Consider the following 19,663-nt stretch of genomic DNA (forward strand, 5'->3'; position numbering starts at 1 on the left):
AGTTAATGAGAGCTCTTCACCTTTAGGTTGTCCCGGGCAAACGTTTGTGTCAAAATTAATTGGTGTTATTAAATAAATCAATTCCCTTTCCCTGTCTACCTCGCGCTGGTTTTGATTGACATGCGAAATTGATACGTTGGGGAGTCAAGCGATGTGCTAAGCAGTTCAAAATCACCAAATGCAAATCTCAAGAGCATAATGCACATTTGATAACTATTACCTCAAGTGTCGGCTGTTTTTTTTAAAGTAATGGCTATCCTTCCCTTTTTAAATGTAATTTTGATAATCGCTGGGGTTGTCATGTTAAAAGGTGAAGAGGATGATAGTTATGGGATGTAGCTTGGGGAGTTTTTTTTTTAAAAGCCGCTGAGTGTGACAGACCAAAATCCCCTGTTCCTATAGCTTGTGGTCATGTGTGAAGATTGCAAAGGCGACGTAGAGGTTATCAGCAGGTGGAGAGAGGGCAGGAGAGAAATTCGAATGGTAAAATTTCCTCATTTGATCTAATGAATAATTTGAAAACTAAAAAATATATTTTGCTAACAAATTCACCATGCGTTAGGCTACTCACATGCGATTTTTAAAAGTTATAAAAGGTAGAGATGTTTGTTTGTTTTGTTTCAATCGCATGAGCCTGTCAAAATATATTAAAAAAAATTAAAAAAGTAATTTAGCAAATAATAATAATAATTGGAATGGAGCGGATAACCTGAGACGTCTAATTCCCGCATTAGTAATTGGCACCAATGCGTAATTTGCGCCAAAGTTTTTGTTAGCAGGTGTATAAAGTAATATTCGGCAGAACCTGCGTCTTAACCGCGGTATGTTGTTCTATTCAGGGCACACCGGTGGAAGTCTTGGGTGACGATTCCTGCTCCCTCGGCTCATCCTCCCCGTCGCTACAGGCGATGGTGTCTGCACCTCTGTTGGGTAGAACTGTTTGTGCAAGTTGCAGCGAGGACATTTTGGATAAATACTTGCTGAAGGTAACATTTGTGATTGCATCTTGTTGCAACGTTTCACATTTTCTTTGGGTGGTCATTTTCGTGCATAGCTTGTACCTTTTTGTATTGATTTTAGTCGACTTACTGTACAACAATAGGCTATTTTTCTATTAGCATTAGCCTACTACTAAATAACGTAAGAATATTCTTGTTATTTCATTATTGTATGTTTTTTTTTCATAGGTTAACGACCTGTGCTGGCATGTGCGTTGTCTCTCCTGTAGCGTGTGCCAAACATCGCTTGGCAGTCATACAAGTTGTTACATCAAAGAAAAAGAGGTCTTTTGCAAATTGGACTACTTTAGGTATTTGAAATTGTTCAAGAATACATATCCAATAAAATGGAGTGTTTTTTTTGTTTTGTTTTGAATTTAAGGCATGTGTTTGCGTGTTCACGTCATCGTATTTGGCCTAAATAATAAACGAATAAATAAACATATTATTATAATTTATTTGTAACAGGTTATTTACAAGATTGGATAGCATGTTGCGGCTACATTTAAAAATATATATTTTTTTACCCTTATTTTAACATGTAAATTGACTGAGAACACATTCTCATTTACAGCAACGACCTTGGGAATAGTTACAGCGGAGAGGAGGGAGGGAGGGAGGGGGGGGATAAGTCAATATGCTTTTTAGGATGTCCTTTTATTTGATTTAGCATTTAATTCCACGACTAAACCACCATCTAACCAAAATGGCAAGTATTTACCTGACTATTAAAACCTGTAGACTGTTTATTGCAGAAGATATGGAACATGGTGCGCGTGCTGCGGTCGAAATATCCACTCTACAGACTGGGTCCGCCGGGCGAAGGGCAACGTGTACCACCTGGCGTGTTTCGCCTGTTTCTCCTGTAAGAGGCAGCTGTCCACGGGGGAAGAGTTTGCCCTGGTGGAGGAGAAGGTGCTGTGTCGTGTCCACTACGACTGTATGCTGGACAACCTGAAACGGGCCGTGGAGAAAGGTGAGCATTCTGCAGCAGAGTAATACAAATATTAGAACAACTTATACTGGTATAGCGACCTGAATTATGATAGAAAATAAATCGAATAACTCATTATAAAATGCAGCAATCTTTGTCAATAAAAAAATATACTAATGCTTATGTATTATCAACATAGGTCAAGTGGAGCCTAAATAAGTAGTACTAACAAAATAGATAATGTTGAAAGTGTTTCTTACTTAAATTTCTGATATGTCCACCTGTGCCTGAATAAACCAATGCTTAATGTGGTGCCTGGAGAACGACTGCACCAGCAGCTCGCAATCTTTCAACAATGTATATTGTATTATGTTTGTTAATACGTTCTGGAAACCACTGAGGAAATAACAATACAATGAATGCATTGTCTTTGATTCATAATTTCTGGTCAAATTGGTCATATATATGTATACCTTTACTATACTGTAAAATACATCAACCAAAAGATAAAGCCCCTTGACATTTATAATAAAACAGCCTAAATTAGATTGTCAATTGATTCAAAAATGTAAAAACTGCCTATTGTCTCTGATAGGGAACAAAGTAACTTCCCATTTCTCAGATAAGAAGCCATTTGGTGTCTAGATGTCAATAAACAAGATAAGCTTTAATATTATTGTCTTACGCTTGCCATGTCGAGTATCATGATTATGAGCTCATTAATTAAGAAGATCCATCATCTCTAATTAGGAAATGGTGTGAACCTAGAGGGGGCGATGCCAACAGAACAGGAAGTGAATCAGCCCAAGCCGTCGAAAAGAGCGCGCACCAGCTTCACCGCTGACCAATTACAGGTGAGTATCACCGTCCTGTCAATCTCTCCCAAACATAGCCACAATATATATTACATAGCATTGTGAGATAGCTGGATATTGAATTTTGGTTCAATATGGATTAATGCCACAGGTTTGTTCTATTGAGATTTAAAATCTTAATGGGAGCATAAATTCTGCTTGACAAGCATTAATTGTCAATAGTGTCTGACTGTCCCCAGTCAATGGGTTCAGGCCAAGTGAGGAACAATGGATGTGATTGACCTGTGATTGACCTCTTTATACCTTATGATCCCTCCAGGTGATGCAGGCCCAGTTTGCCCAGGACAACAACCCAGATGCCCAGACCCTGCAGAAGCTGGCAGAGCAGACAGGCCTGAGTAGGAGAGTCATACAGGTTAGATATTCATACACAGTTCTAATCAACGCATGCCTTAATCAACATAGGATATTACTGAATTTCTGCAGTTCATTTGTAATATTTCTGAGGATTTGTTATGTTGAAAAAAAACTACTAAAAACACCTTCCGGGTTTCCCGAAATTTCCTCAAAAACAGCATTCTGGGATTGGTACATCTGTTTACCAAAACAAGTGGTGGGGTGGCAGCTTTGTTGTTGTTTGAATTTCAGATTTCCCCTTTAACCCTCATACTACCAACATATTTTACATAAATGGATTACCAACTGGGATCATTTTGACCCAATAAGAAACATCATTAGACATGTAAAAATCAGTAATAAAAAACGCATGAAAACACTGTTTAGTAAAAGTACAGTTAATTAGCATATTTTGTTAAACAAAAAATTATATATAATATATACACAACCGTTTAAATGTTTGGGGTCACATAGAAATGTCCTTGTTTTTGAAATAAAAGCTACATTTTTTGTCCATTAAAATAACATCAAATTATAGATTGTAGACATTGTTAATGTTGTAAATGACTATTGTAGCTGGAAACGGCTGATTTTTAATGTAATATCTACATAGGCGTACAGAGGCCCATTATCAGCAACCATCACTCCTGTGTTCCAATGGCACATTGTGTTAGCTAATCCAAGTTTATAATTTTAAAAGGCTAATTGATCATTAGAAAACCCTTTTGCAATTATGTTAGCACAGCTAAAAACTGTTGGTCTGATTAAAGAAGCAATACAACTAGCCTTCTTTAGACTAGTTGAGTATCTGGAGCATCAGCATATGTGAGTTCAATTACAGCCTCAAAATAGCCAGAAACAAAGAACTTTCTTCTGAAACCTGTCAGTCTATTCTTGTTCTGAGAAATGAAGGCTATTCCATGCAAGAAATTGCCAAGGAACTGAAGATCTCGTACAAAGCTGTGTACTACTCCCTTCACAGAACAGAGCAAACTGGCTCTAACCAGAATAGAAAGAGGAGTGGGAGGCCTGGTGCACAACTGAGCAAGAGGTCAAGTACATTAGAGTGTCTAGTTTGAGAAACAGACGCCTCACACGTCCCCAACTGACAGCTTCATTAAATAGTACCCGCAAAACACTAGTCTCAACATCAACAGTGAAGAGGCGACTCTGAGATGCTGGCCTTCTAGGCAGTATATATGATATATTATATATATATATATACATACTACCGTTCAAAAGTTTGGGGTCACTTAGAAATGTCCTTGTTTTTTAAAGAAAAGCACACTTGTTGTCCATTAAAATAACATCAAATTGATCATAAATACAGTGTAGACATTGTTAATGTTGTAAATGATGTAGCTGGAAACGGCTGATTTTTAATGTAATATCTACATAGGGTTACAGAGGCCCATTATCAGCAACCATCACTCCTGTGTTCCAATGGCGCGTTGTGTTAGCTAATCCAAGTTTATAATTTTAAAAGGCAAAAAATGACAATTAAATCCATTTTAATCCCACTTTGTAACACAGCAAAATGTTGAAAAGTAAAGGTGTGTGAATACTTTCTGAAGGCCCTGTATGTGGATTGTACTTTGGAAATATTATATATATATATATAATTGATTTAATTGTCATTTTTTTGTCAACGATCTACACAAAATACTCTCTAATGTCAAAGTGGAAGAAAATATTATATATATATTTATATAAATATATATATATAATATTTCCAAAGTACAATCCACATACAGTGCCTTCAGAAAGTATTCACACACCTTTACTTTTTCAACATTTTGTTGTGTTACAAAGTGGGATTAAAATTTATTTAATTGTCATTTTTTTGTCAACGATCTACACAAAATACTCTCTGATGTCAAAGTGGTAGAAAAATTCTAACATTTGTAAACTATTCATGAAACTTAAAACACTAATATATCTTGATTAGATAAGTATTCAACCCCCTGAGTCAATACATGTTAGAATCACCTTTGGCAGCAATTAGAGCTGTAAGTCTTTCTGGGTAAGTCTCTAAGAGCTTTCCACACCTGAATTGTGCAACATTTGCCCTTTATTCTGTTCAAAATTCTTCAAGCTCTGTCAAGTTGGTTGTTGATCAATGCTAGAAAACGATTTTCAGATCTTGACATATATTTTCAAGCCGATTTACGACAAAACTTTAACTCGGCCACTTAGGAACATTCACTGTCTTTTTGGTAAGTAACTCCAGTGTAGATTTGGCCTGTTTTTTTAGGTTATTGTCCTGCTGAAAGGTGTCTGGTGGAAAGCAGACTGAACCAGGTTTTCCTCTAGGATTTTGCCTGTCCTTAGCTCCATTCCATTTCTTTTTTATCCTGAAAGACTCTGTAACTGTCTTAAAGTCACCATTGGCCTCATGGTGAAATCCCTGAGCGTTTTCCTTCCTCTCTGGCAACTGAGTTAGGAAGGACACCTGAATATTTGTAGTGACTGGGTATATTGATACACCATACAAAGTGTAATGAATAACTTTACCATGCTCAAAGGGATATTCAGTGTCTGCTTTTTTTTTTTTTTTTTTTTTTTTACACATATCTACCAATAGGCGCCCTTCTGCGATGCATTGGAAAACCTCCCTGGTCTATGTGATTGAATCTGTGTTTGAAATTCACTGCTCGACTGATGGACCTTAAAAATAATCGTATGTGTGGGGTACAGAGATGAGGTAGTCATTAAAAAAAGTATGTTAAACACTATTCTTGCATACAGAGTGAGTCCAACTTATTATGTGAAACGTTAAGCAAATTTTTACCCCATGAACATATTAGGCTTGCCATAACAAAGGGGTTGAATACTTATTGACTTTACAGTTTTGAATTTCTTATTAATTTGTACAAATTTTGAAAAACATAATTCCACTTTGACACTATGGGGTATTCTGTGTAGGCCACAACAAATCTCAATTTGATCCATTTTAAATTCAGGCTGTAACACAACAAAATGTGGAAAAAGTCAAGGGGTGTGAATACTTTCTGAAGGCCCTGTCAGTACAAAAAATCAGATTTAGCGTCAGTTCATTGTAGTATCATTTCGTTTTTAGAAGTTTTAAGTAAATACTAATTACGTCATATTTATGTGGTAAAAAACAATACTAAAATTCGAAATATACTTCATTTTATTGACAAACATTTATTCATCCATTGATCCTGAGAGACAAGGACCATGAATATGGTGTAGTTTTCTTTAAGTACTTACCCCACAGCCAGCATTAGCATCACAGATAGTGAAACAATGGGAGTGGTAGTACCTATCTATTGCAGGATGCTTCAAAAAGCATGCCCAAATCCTAAAAGTCACTTCAAACCAAATGGTATTTATATAACATTTCCCAAGTAATACTTTTTTTTCAGAGAGTAAACACCAATACAGCACTATGTACAGTGCATTCGGAAAGTATTCAGACCCCTTGACTTTTTCCACATTTTGTTACATTACAGCCTTATTCTAAAATTGATGAAATCGTTTTCCCCCTCATCAATCTACACACAATACCCCATAATGACAAAGCAAAATCAGGTTTAGAAATGTTTGCAAATGTATAAAATTAAAAAAAACTGAAATAACACATTTACAAAAGTATTCAGACTCTTTACTCAGTACTTTGTTGAAGCACCTTTGGCAGCGATTACAGCCTCGAGTCTTCTTGGGTATGACGCTACAAGCTTGGCACACCTGTATTTGGGGTGTTTCTCCCATTCTTCTCTGCAGATCCTCTCAAGCTCTGTCAGGTTGGATGTGGAGTGTCGCTGCACAGCTATTTTCAGGTCTCTCCATAGATGTTCGATCGGGTTCAATTCCGGACTCTGGCTGGGCCACTCAAGGACATTCAGAGACTTGTCCCGAAGCCACTCTTGCGTTGTCTTGGCTGTGTGCTTAGGGTCGTTGTCCTGTTGGAAGGTGAACCTTCGTCACAGTCTGAGGTCCTGAGCGCTCTGGAGAAGGTTTTCATCAAGAATCTCTCTGTACTTTGCTCCGTTCATCTTTCCCTCAATCCCGACTGGTGTCCCAGTCCCTGCCTCTGAAAAACATCCCCACAGCATGATGCTGCCACCGCCATGCTTCACGGTAGGGATGGTGCCGGGTTTCCTCCAGACGTGGCGCTTGGCATTCAGGACAAAGAGTTCAATCCTGTATTCATCAGACCAGATAATCTGGTTCCTCATGGTCTGAGAGTCCTTTAGGTGCCTTTTGGCAAACTCCAAGAGGGCTGTCATGTGCCTTTACTGAGGATTGGCATCCATTTTACAACTGTACCATAAAGGCCTGATTGGTGGAGTGCTGCAGAGATGGTTGTCCTTCTGGAAGGCACTCCCATCTCGACAGAGGAACTCTGGAGCTCTGTCAGAATGACCATTGGGTTATTGGTCACCTCGACTGACCAAGGCGCTTCTCCCTCGATTGCTCAGTTTGGCTGGTTGGCCAGCTGTAGGAAGAGTCTTGGTGGTTCCAAACTTCTTCAATTTAAGAATGACGGAGGCCACTGTGTTCTTGGGGACCTTCAATGCTGCAGAAACTTTATCGTACCCTTCCCCAGATCTGTGCCTCGACACTATCCTGTCTCGGAGGTCTATGGACAATAACTTCGACCTCATGGCTTGGTTTTTGCACTGACGTCCACTGTCAACTGTGGGACCTTATATAGACAGGCGTGTGCCTTTCCAAATCATGTCCAATCAATTGAATTTACCACAGGTGGACTCCAATCAAGTTGTAGAAACATCTCAAGGATGATCAATGGAAACAGGATGCACCTGAGATTAATTTCGAGTCTCATAGCAAAGGGTCTGAAAACTTATGTAAACAAGGTATTTCTGTTTTTTAATTGTAATACATTTCCTAACATTTCTAAAAAACATTTTTTTCTTCGTCATTATGGGGTATTGTGTGTAGATTGATGAGGATTTTTATTTGTATGTAATCCATTTTAGAATAAGACTGTAACGTAACAAAATGTGGAAAAAGTCAAGGGGTCTGAATACTTTCCGAATGCACTGTATACATTTAGAGGGTTGCTGGTTTCTGTGTTACAGTTCTACCAAGTATTCATACCACTGAAATACTTTTATGAGCTGTTTTGACTGCAACTAAGCATATATGTAAGGTGATTTTGATTTTGTACAGTGTCATACATAGTTATAACTAGGTATAACCATAGGACAGTACATAAGGTGCTCCATATCTGCAGGTGATCTGTCTATCTGGTCAAAATAGTTCCATAAGGGTTCTTTGCGGAGAGATAGGGTTCTACCAATAACATTTTTGATCAGAAGAACCCTTTTCGGAAGTCAAGGGTTCTTTGTAAGGCACAGGGTTCTACCAAGAACCTTTAACATATTAAGAACTGGTTTTGGAAGAAAGAAAAAAAGGTTCTTTGATGATTCTTTGGAAGGCAAGAAGGATTATTTCAAATCAAATCAAATGTTATTGGTCACATACAGATGGTTAGCAGATGTTAATGCGAGTGTAGCGAAATGCTTGTGCTTCTGGATGCAGTAATATCTAACAAGTTATCTAACAATTCCCCAACAACTACCTGTGAATGAGAATATGTACAAATAAATATATGGATGAGCGATGACTGAGCAGCATAGGCAAGGTGCAATAGATGGTATAAAATACAATATATATATATATATATATATATATATATGATATGAGAAGTGTAAGATATGTAAACATTATTAAATTGGCATTATTTAAAGTGGCATTGTTTAAAGTGACCAGTGATTGGTTCTCCATGTAGGCAGCAGCCTCTCTGAGTTAGCGATTACTGTTTAGCACTCTGATGGCCTTGAGATAGAAGCTGTTTTTCAGTCTCTCGGCCCCAGCTTTGATGCACCTGTATCGACCTCGCCTTCAGGATGGTAGCGGGGTGAACAGACAGTGGCTCGAGTGGTTGTTGTCTTTGATGATATTTTTGGCCTTCCTGTGACATCGGGTGCTGTAGGTGTCATGGAGGGCAGGTAGTTTGCACCCGGTGATGCGTTTTGCAGACCACACCACCCTCTGGAGAGCCTTGCGGTTGAGGGCGGAGCAGTTGCCGTACCAGGCTGTGATACAGCCCGACAGGATGCTCTCGATTGTGGATCTGTATAAATTAGTCAGGGTTTTGGGTGATAAGCTACATTTCTTCAGCCTCCTAAGGTTGAAGAGGTGCTGTTGCGCCTTCTTCACCACACTGTCTGTGTGGGTGGACCATTTTAGTTTGTCGTTGATGTGTACACCGAGGAACCTAAAACTTTCCACTTTCTCCACTGCTGTCCCTTCGATGTGGATAGGGGGGTGCTCCCTCTGCTGTTTCCTGAAGTCCACGATAATCTCCTTTGTTTTGTTGACGTTGAGTGAGAAGTTGTTTTCCTGACACCTGACACCACACTCTGAGTGTCCTCACCTCCTCCCTGTAGGATGTCTCATCGTTGTTGGTAATCCAGCCCACTACTGTTGTGTCGTCTGCAAACTTGATGATTGAGTTGGAGACGTGCAGGGGGCTGAGGGAGGGGGCGGGGCTGAGCACGCACCCTTGTGAGGCCCCAGTGTTGAGGGTCAGCAAGGTGGAGATGTTGTTTCCTACTTTCACCACCTGGGGGCGGACCATCAGAAAGTCCAGGACCCGATTGCACAGGGTGGGGTTGAGGCCCAGGGCCTCCAGCTTGATGATGAGCTTCGAGGGTACTATGGTGTTGAATGCTGAGCTGTAGTCAATGAACAGCATTCTTACATAGGTATTCCTTTTGTCCAGATGGGTTAGGGCAGTGTGCAGTGTGATGGCGATTGCATCGTCAGTGGACTTGTTGGGCGGTATGCAAACTGAAGTGGGTCTAGGGTAGCCGGTAAGGTGGAGGTGATATGATCCTTGACTAGTCTCTCAAAGCACTTCATGATGATAGAAGTGAGTGCTACGGGGCGGTAGTCATTTAATTCAGTTATCTTTGCCTTCTTGGGTACAGGAACAATGGTTGCCATCTTGAAGCATGTGGGGACAGCAGACTGGGATAGGGAGCGATTGAATATATCCGTAAACACACCAGCCTGCTGGTCTGCGCATGCTCTGTGGACGCGGCTAGGGAGGCCGTCTGGGCCAGCAGCCCTGCGAGGATTAACACGTTTAAATGTTCTACTCACGTTGGCCACGGAGGGAGGGGGGGGGGGGGGGGGGCACAGTCTTGTTAGCGGGCCGCGACGGTGGCACTGTATTATCCTCAAAGCGGGCAAAGAAGGTGTTTAGTTTGTCTGGAAGCGTGACGTCTGTGTCAGTGACGTGGCTGGTTTTACTTTTGTAGTCTGTGATTTCCTGTAGACACTGCCACATACGTCTCGTGTCTAAGCCGTTGAATTGCAACTTCATTTGGTCCCTATACCGGCTTTCTGCTTGTTTGATTGCCTTGCGGAGGGAATAACTACACTTTTTATATTCATCCGTATTCCCAGACCTCTTTCCATGGTTAAACGCAGTGGTTAGGGTAGGGTTGGAAGGGAAGCAGGGTTTCACATAGAACCATGAATTATATTTCCCAGCATGCTCTATTGCAGGGAGATTTTCAGAATTGTTTATTTTACTTTGTAAACTGGGTGGTTCAAGCCCTGCATGCTGATTGGTTGAAAGCCGGGGTTTATCAGATCGTATAACATCGGTATGACAACGGTTTTATTTTTACTGCTCTAATTATGTTGGTAACCAGTTTATAATAGCAATAAGGCACCTCATGGGTTTGTGATATATGGCCAATAAACCACGGCTAAGTGCTGTGTCTGAGCACTCCGTGTTGCGTCGTACATAAGAACAGCCCTTAGCCTTATTGCTGAAGTAATATCTGTGTTTTTCCATGCACATTGATTGGTTGATTAATTTAATGCTACACAAAGATAAATAACATACTGTTTTCTAAACTAATCCAATCGGTTAGTAATTGGATTTATTGCACCAGTTACTGAGATGGTTGTTACAGTTTAGATGATTCAGGTAGTCTCAGTATTCAATCTTCCCTACCTTGGCAGTCATTCTGAATGCAGGTTGTGGGTGATTAACAAATCCACTTGTTGGATACCCTAACTCTGGCTGGATTCCAATAGGAATTACACATCACTTTGCAAGCCAGCACAATGTGACTTGCAGGCCTGATGTGGCCTGTAAACCAGGGGATTCCTAACACCTCTGTGTTAGGGTATAACTAGGCCCTCAAAGAAAGGCCTTATGACATACAGTACAGTATGTAATGTATTGTCATAAATAATACAATTTTAAAGGCTAATAAGGCTGGTGGAACCGTTTATAGAGGGTTCTAGGAAGAACTCTCCAAAGATAAATGGGTTCTTGTTAGAACCCTTCATAGAGGGTTCTAGGTAGAACCATATAAAGGGGGTTATTTGAAGAACCCTACATATATGGTTTTAGAACCCTCTGCAAAAGATTCTACCCAGCACCAAAAAGGGTTCCCCTATGGGGACAAACCGAAGAACCCTGTATGGTTCTACTTAGCACCTTTTTTTCTAAGAGTGTAAAGGCAGAATTAGGTCATTTTGGCTGGGTTCAAAATTACCCCAAAGGTCCATATTGATACAGAAACGCTAAACAATTATATGGATTTATTAAGAACAAGTTGATTGACACAGTCATGAAAATAAAATGACCCCATTTGGTAGGTAGTAAGTATGAGGGTTAATTAAGTGTGTCACTATTGAATGCCAGTACTAAAACATGACACTTCTTATATCCAATCCAGGTTTGGTTCCAGAACTGCAGAGCACGCCATAAGAAGCATGTGAGCCCCAACCACTCCTCAGCCACCCCCCTGTCCTCCCTGCAGCCCGGTCGCCACTCCCAGCCCACCCCGGCCCCAGAAGAGCTGCAGTACACAGCCTACGGCACCCCAGAGGGCTCCATGCTCACCGCGCTGCACTCCTACATCGATGGTAAGCTGAGAGATAGCCTGCGAGATAGCTTGCGTCCCAAATGGCACCCTAGTCCCTTTATAATGCACTACTTTTTGGCCCTATGAGCCCTGGTCAAACGTAGTGCACTATAAAGTGAATAGGGTGCCATTTGGGACATACAATAGGCTGCACAAGAGCCATATAGAAAGACATATGAGTATATCTCTGGGCTGCAGTGTGTTTAGCAGTCAAATAGAGTTATAGGAGCAGTAATCTCTTCTGGATAGACTGGAACATAAATGGTATCATTTAAAGTTATGTCTGTCAAAAGACTGTGGGTTGCGATGACTTAAAAAAGGCAGTATTTCCGGTGCTCTGGTTTTCTGCCACTGGTTATTTGGACGTATCAGGATTGGGTGATGGTGGTGCTTAAAGTGGGAGGGGGTATTTCTAGCAATGATTTCAAGCTTAACGTTTCGGAATGGGTCGAGTATCTGACCCAATTACTCAAGATTTTAGTTCTGGTTTTCTGAAATTATAGAAACAGATTTAATAGAAGAGATATTAGGGCTTTGACGAAACATTTGTTTTCAATATGGGATACTTCCCTAATGGCACCAAATTCCCTATATAGTGCCTCTACTTTTGACCAGAGCTCTATAAGACCAGAGTAGTGCACTATAAAGTAGTGATGGATGTATTATTAGTGTCTCATGCTTGTCCTCTATCTCCACAGTGCACTCCCCTCAGTCTATGCTGTTCCATCCCCTGCTGCCCCCCCACGCCATGACCTCCCTTCCTGTGACCCACGCCTGAGCCAGACACACACACACACACACATGCACACAATTTGCCAGAGCCTCACACACCACCAGGGATCTTCAGTCTAGTAGGTTTCTTCTTAACAAATTAATTAAGTGTAACATTTCATGTGACTTGTCAGTAAGGGTCATGCTAGAAGCCTTATCTGTCTGAAAGGAGCCCCATACACACTTAGGTTGTACAACTGATGTTCAATGCATTTGTCACAACGGTTGATACAGCAGTTTTTTTCCCCCTTCCAAAAATATATACACAATTACTACACAAGTACAATGGTTGAGTAAACATGTTTGCGCGTACAAACTATTTTTTGTACAATACAAATATGAGTTGCATCAGAACCATTGTGTCATACTTTAAACATCAGTTGGATAACCGGAGTGTGTACAGAGCTTTGTGTATTTATTGCAAAGTGCCACAGTTTGATGCCGATCTTTTATCTAAGGGGGGAAACTAGACTGCCATTGACAAACCATTGTGAAGTTTATCTTAAATTATGAATTATTTGTACATCAGTATTTAAATTATTGTTGTTTCATGTATTTATTGTATGTGATTAAGGAAATAAATGTTTATTGACAAAATGACTTTATAGAATAGTGACAGTTTCTACTCACAACAACATCAACCAACAGTACCACAATGAAGCAAAGCTAAACGGGAAAAATGGACTCGGTCAACGTCATAAAAGTAATGTACATTTTTTGAGAATGACACATGGCATGGAAGGCATGTACTCAATAAGACACAAATGGTTGATTAGCATCAATTTATAAAAAAAAAAACTAAAGCAAACCCCAATCAAATATTCTTGTTATTAAATAATATGCTTATATACAGTCCAAACATTCATACATACTCACCGTTTAAAATAAAGTATAGATAAGAAAAATTCTTTACATAAAAAATAAAAAAAATCTCTGAACGAAGTTAGGAATCTACCATTGGAGAGAAGATACAGTAGACATACTGTATGCATCAGTCACAGACATGTCAGGCACTCTGTCCGCAAGAGTCTTTTAGCATCCTGTCGCCGTGCTGTTTGTGATCCGTCCATGCGATGTCCTTGAGAGGTAGAGGGGAATGTAAGGCACACACTAACCATGTGTCTACTTGTTTACTGTGGTAAACCAAAAGAGTTCACTTCCCAAAGGAGGGAGGGATTCCTCTTATTGATCTCCTCATCTGATTTGTCAAAGGTACAGTGTTCTACCACATGGTGATGGAAATGAATGGGTGAGTAGAAAGATAAATGACTCTACAGACTGTATATTCTTTTGTCATCTTGTACAGTGCCTTCAGAAAGTATTCACACCCCTTGCCTTTTCTACATTTTGTTGTGTAAACTTGATTACGTTTAGATTTTGTGTCACTGGTTTACAAACAATACCCCATAATGTCAAAATGGACTTATGTTTTTAGAAATGTTTACAAATGAATAAAAAATGAAAAGCTGAAATGTCTTGAGTGAATAAGTACTCAACCCCTTATGGCAAAACTAAAGTTCAGGAGTAAAAATTTACTTTAATGACTACCTCATCTCTGTACCAACATTAAATTATCTTGAAGATCCCTCAGTTGAGCAGTGAATTTAAAAACACAGATTCAATCACAAACACCAGGGAGGTTTTCCAATGCCACGCAGAGAAGGGCACCTATTGGTAGATATGTAAAAACAAACAGACATTGAATATCTCTTTTAGCATGGTGCAATTATTCATTACACTTTAGATGGTGTATCAATAAACCCAGTCACTACAAAGATACAGGCGTCCTTCCTAACTCAGTGGCCGGAGAGGAAGGAAACCGCTAGGAATTTCACCATGAGGCCAATGGTGACTTTAAAACAGTTACAGAGTTTAATGGCTGTGATAGGAGAAAACTGAGAATGGATCAACAACATTGTAGTTACTCCACAATACTAACCTAAATGACAGAGTGAAAAGAAGGAAGCCTGTACAGAATAAAAAAATTACAAAACATGCATCCTGTCTGCAATAATTCACTTACAGTACCAGTCAAAAGTTTGGACACACCTACTCATTCCAGGGTTTTTCTTTATTTTGACTATTTTCTACATTGTAGAATAGTAGTGAAGACGTCAAAACTATGAAATAACACATGTGGAATCATGTAGTAACCCAAAAAGTGTTAAACAAATCAAGATATATTTTATATTCTTCAAAGTAGCCACCCTTTGCCTTGATGACAGCTTTGCACACTCTTGGCATTCTCTCAATTTGTTTCACTTACAGATTATTTAGTGTAGATCGTTGACAAAAATTACAATTAAATCCATTTGAATCCCACTTTGTAACAACAAAATGTGGAAAAAGTCAAGGGTTGTGAATATTGTCTGAAGGCACTGTACATACTATAGCATATGCATAGTCATAGTTTATTGGCATTGTTGCATTAAAGTGGGACTGTTCTTTCATGGCAATAACAGGGAGAGAAGAAAGCACAGGCGCCTGTAGTAATCCATTCAGATTATTCTCGGATATGCATTACTTCCATATTTACATGATCATAAAGTTGTTGTGCCCTTACACAGGTCGAATTTCAATAACAAAAATGGTATGGACATGTGCTACTGTACTGTATCCCAGTGGAAAAGGATGCTCTATCTCTGATACTGGCAGTGATGCCACTATGGGACAGACGTAGTAATGGCACATTATCTGTCCCCACAGTGCTGCTGCACAAAGAAGGAATGGGACGAAGACCTTAGACCAAAAACCTTGAATGGCATACAAGAGGGAAACATAATTTGTAACACTGTGCGATTTATGGTCAATGGAGGCCAGAATCCAATACATACAGGTAAGGGTCCTCGACGCTGCATTCCTGCTGATTTCCGTTGCACTTTGGCACTTACTGAAGCACCTAATTGTAGGGCTATTACATACTTACAATTGGACAAGTTAGAAGGTTGCTACAACGAGACATTAGCACAATGGACAATGTATGGCAAATAGCTTTCTCAATAGGAGAAAATAAAAGTTAGTGCTCCAAGGAGCTTGAAGAGCATAATTATACATGGTAACTATGGACATTTCATGTACAGTATTAACCCAAGCAGCCGTTCACTCAGCTGTCTTGGTGTAACCTTTCTTAAAAGGCCCAGTGCAGTCAACATTCATATTTCCTGTTTTGGTGGGATGGAGTTTTGGCCTGCCTGGTGACATCACCAGGTGACAAATGAGCTAATAGACCAATAAGAATGAGAGTTCCTAACCTCTCTGCCAATAAAAGCTGGTTTTCCCCTCCCGACTCAGACCAGTCCCAGACAGTCCTAGCATAATTCTTGCTTGAGAAATTGCTCTTTTGCTGAGAAGCTATTTTTGTTTCTCTCTGACCTCTTTAATTGAAACCACAGTAACGTACTTAATTGTTACCCAGACATGATATCGTGATTTAAAACTTCTGTACTGGACCTTTAAGATGTCCACCTTAAGAGTACCATCTTGTGGCTGGTTTGAGTTCCTGCATACAGTGACATGGGCCTGCTGACAGGTAGTATGTGGTGCAACCTATTATTATGCAAATGTACACTTCGCTGTTCACTCAAGTAAGTGCTTCACAGTACATTGGTAAAACCAAGAACTTGCAGTTGCCTTTAAATGCACGATTTGGCCACAGTTAAGCTAACCGCACTGTTGTCATTGTTTATGGTGATAGTTCGTTAGTACATCCAAGTACTGTAAGGCAAGATAAGACAATTCACATATTATGTCCAAAGAGCATAATAATAATGGTAGCAGGTACAATATGGACCAGGATTAGAATTGTCTGTCTTCCATCTCTACATCATGCACAGGTGCCTTCCCCCATCTCCATCACCTCTCCTGCCTGTCTCCTCCAGTCACCCTGTATCTGTTCCTCTCTTCTCATCTTCCCCGCTCTCTCTTGTCTTTCCTCCTCTTGCTGTTCTTCTTGTCGAGAATTTGCCTCAGGGTGCTGCTCATGTAGAAGGGTCTGGCAGCAGAGCCGCTGTTCACCTCCAGATCCACCACTAAGGACAGGAACACACAGCCAGTCACATACCACAGACACTATGTTACATACCCCTTAACCTACCATTAAACATTCTCTAACACAGTCATATTCCTCCAAATCTATTTGAAATACCAAACTCATTTTTCAGATACTTACTCTCAAAGCATGGTTTCATAAAATCCACTTGATCCCAACCAAACCATCTTTTATTACCTCAAACCCATTGTTTGACAACAGGTCTTCCCCAAATCCTGTGCAATACCACAAACCCAGTGTCAATGTAAACATTTCATAAACCCTATGTTTAATACAAATCAAGATATCAATTACCCAAGAGTTGTGCTATAATTGAACCATTCACAAAAACAACCCCCCCCCCAAAAAAAAAATGGAGTCATTGATACAAAATAGTTCCGCTGTACAAAAACATTAAAAATCCTCCATACAGATGCGAGTTACAGTACCTAGTATTAAAAACAGCACTACTATTCCATATAAAATGACTAAAAATGGCTTTAACATCCTTTTAGAAACGGTATTTCTTTTAGAAACGGTTCTCGGCGTTAGAATGTAAAACCACAAAACAATAAGAGGAACATTTCTCCTGTGTAGAATTAGGCACGTTTACTAGCAACTGCATTCGGGAATTCCTGAAACGTGTCAGGGTCTATTCAAATCTCATTCTTAGCATCAGCATCCGTGTGTACAAAAAGTCTTGAACCTTCGTCAGCCAAACATCATATCTGTCACTTACAGTATACCAATGATTGTTAAACCAAACAGTCCTACGAGTGTCTGTGACCCTGTAGACTCATGGGTGCGTTCGAGTTTATCTATGTAGCGTTACACATTACGTTTGGAGCAGTGTTCTTGTGCCCAGGACTCTGTAGAAGTATCTGTAACAGTGTCTATAAATATGGTGGACCAAAAGTGCCTCTTCAACTAATGTTAAGCATAAACAGCCAAAAAAACGATCATGCTTGACAGAAAAGCCACCTCAAGGTTATTTTCCACACATGAGTGCCTAAAACAGCTCTGGGGTTGGGTAAATCCTCCCCCAATCCTAACCTTAACCACTGGTGAGGAAAATGCTATACAGGCCAACCCAAGATCAGGGTCTAAGGGCAACTTCACCTTAAACATGACCTTACATTACAGTACATATAACCATTGCACAAACACAGTAGTGTCAGAAGGGGGTGCCCTTGTACTGTGTCACCCCACAACTCCATAATGTTTTGACCATCTGAAAAAGTACATCAATTGCATCCGAAATACAGAGATCTCATTTTGCAGTATGTGTGCCTCTTGCTATGTGTTGGGCTAATGGCAATTTCACCCTTGTCTCTCTCACACACACACACACACACACACACACACACACACACACACACACACACACACACACACACACACACACACACACACACACACACACACACACACACACACACACACACACACGTCCACTGTGCTGTTGCAGCGCTCTCTAAGTACGGCAGAGAAAGAAAGGGACAGAAGCATGACAGAGAAAAAAGGCAAGTATCAGAAGTATCAACGGCGGTGGCAGCGAGAGGGAGGAAGTTGAATAGACATAACCCCCACCCACATACACCACCCTCTTGGGTCCTGCCATGTCCTGCCAAGGCCTTTCTGGTCAGTCCTGGCCAGTCTGGAGTCCAGCCCAGCCATTAGGCTCTGCTCTAGTATGCTCCAGACCACAAACACTCCCACACAGACGGTGAATGGGCCAGTCCTTCAGTGAGTCAGTGTTCTGGCCTATCACTAGGCAGATGTTCAGTGTGGTGGCCTATCAGGAGGCAGCATAGAGTTTGGAGCCCTGCTCTCTGCGGAGGATTCGGTGCAATTGAGGGGACATGTAAAAGGGCTTGAGGGGCGAGCCGTCATTCCTCTCCAGGTCTTCACCTTAACCGGGCCCCACGGGATAGGAAGCATTGCCACAGAGGAGAAGGAGGAGAGGAGCAGACAACATGTAGGTAGGAAGGCAGAAAGAGAGAATACGAGAGAAAGGAGTTAGCAGAGCCAAACGATTTAGAAAGTCAAGCAGCAAAATTAATTTGGAGAAAAGTTTAGAATGGTTTAAGTCAGCCAAAATGGCCAGTGAATTATAACCATCTAGTTCAGTGATTAGAGTGCAGCCAAGGCAAGGTTTGACAGAGGACATGCAAATAACAGTCTCCATACAATTCAAAAAGTTTAATAGTCTTCACTAGTTCTTCACTGTAAGAACACGTGATAGAAATCATCAATAATTACAGTGTAAAAAAAATTAAGCTAGAATAACCTTTTGCCTGACTTATTTAAGAAAACGGTCCATCACTAACTTTCTAATAGGGTCATATGACATGGAGAACCTTTCAATTCACCAACAAAGTTCCAACACAGACCTTTGTGTCTTTGTATCATATAAACGCCCTCGCACCCCCAGGCTGGGCTGTATTTAAAGAGATGAATGGTGTACTTACAGAAACAAAGGAATAAGGTGTCCACACACATAGCGTAGACGTTGAAGAAGCCATGGGCGATCAGGTAGGATCCAAATATCACCGTCTGTCAATGAGAGAAGAGTCGAAGTCCGTGAACACACTTAGCAACAAGCAATGCTAACCCAAACTACATTTGATGTGATGATATTTCTTACCAGCAGGGGGACCCAGTAGTAATTTAGTGATGGCACTTCTTCTTGAATAACTGGTATCTTACGGGTGAAGAAGAAGAACGCTAAAACACCTGGGGGGGGGGGAGGGGATAACAATAGAAAAATTAAC

General features: G+C 40.4%; 2 protein-coding genes across 3 annotated transcripts in view; one reads left to right on the forward strand and one right to left on the reverse strand.

The window, feature by feature from the left end:
• Nucleotides 1–12,869, forward strand: part of LOC120055147 (LIM/homeobox protein Lhx8-like) — a 51,600-nt gene extending 38,731 nt beyond the window's left edge. Inside the window, exons 2-8 of the mRNA XM_039003071.1 lie at nt 840–986; nt 1,188–1,309; nt 1,754–1,974; nt 2,683–2,786; nt 3,067–3,162; nt 11,903–12,092; nt 12,790–12,869. Of these exons, the coding sequence (XP_038858999.1) occupies nt 840–986; nt 1,188–1,309; nt 1,754–1,974; nt 2,683–2,786; nt 3,067–3,162; nt 11,903–12,092; nt 12,790–12,869 (960 nt within the window). The remainder of the gene's footprint in view (nt 1–839; nt 987–1,187; nt 1,310–1,753; nt 1,975–2,682; nt 2,787–3,066; nt 3,163–11,902; nt 12,093–12,789) is intronic.
• Nucleotides 12,870–15,015: 2,146 nt separating this feature from the next.
• Nucleotides 15,016–19,663, reverse strand: part of LOC120054635 (choline transporter-like protein 5-B) — a 59,157-nt gene continuing 54,509 nt past the window's right edge. Inside the window, exons 20-22 of one of the 2 annotated variants that reach the window (XM_039002128.1) lie at nt 19,537–19,625; nt 19,361–19,445; nt 15,016–16,890 (exon numbers count right to left, since the gene is read on the reverse strand). In XM_039002128.1, the coding sequence (XP_038858056.1) occupies nt 16,766–16,890; nt 19,361–19,445; nt 19,537–19,625 (299 nt within the window). In that variant the 3' untranslated portion in view covers nt 15,016–16,765. Of the gene's footprint in view, nt 16,891–17,155; nt 18,801–19,360; nt 19,446–19,536; nt 19,626–19,663 lie in introns of those variants that run through there. The other variant, XM_039002129.1, reaches the window with a different exon arrangement.

This window comes from Salvelinus namaycush, chromosome 10, assembly GCF_016432855.1.
Source record: "Salvelinus namaycush isolate Seneca chromosome 10, SaNama_1.0, whole genome shotgun sequence".
NCBI lineage: Eukaryota > Metazoa > Chordata > Actinopteri > Salmoniformes > Salmonidae > Salvelinus > Salvelinus namaycush.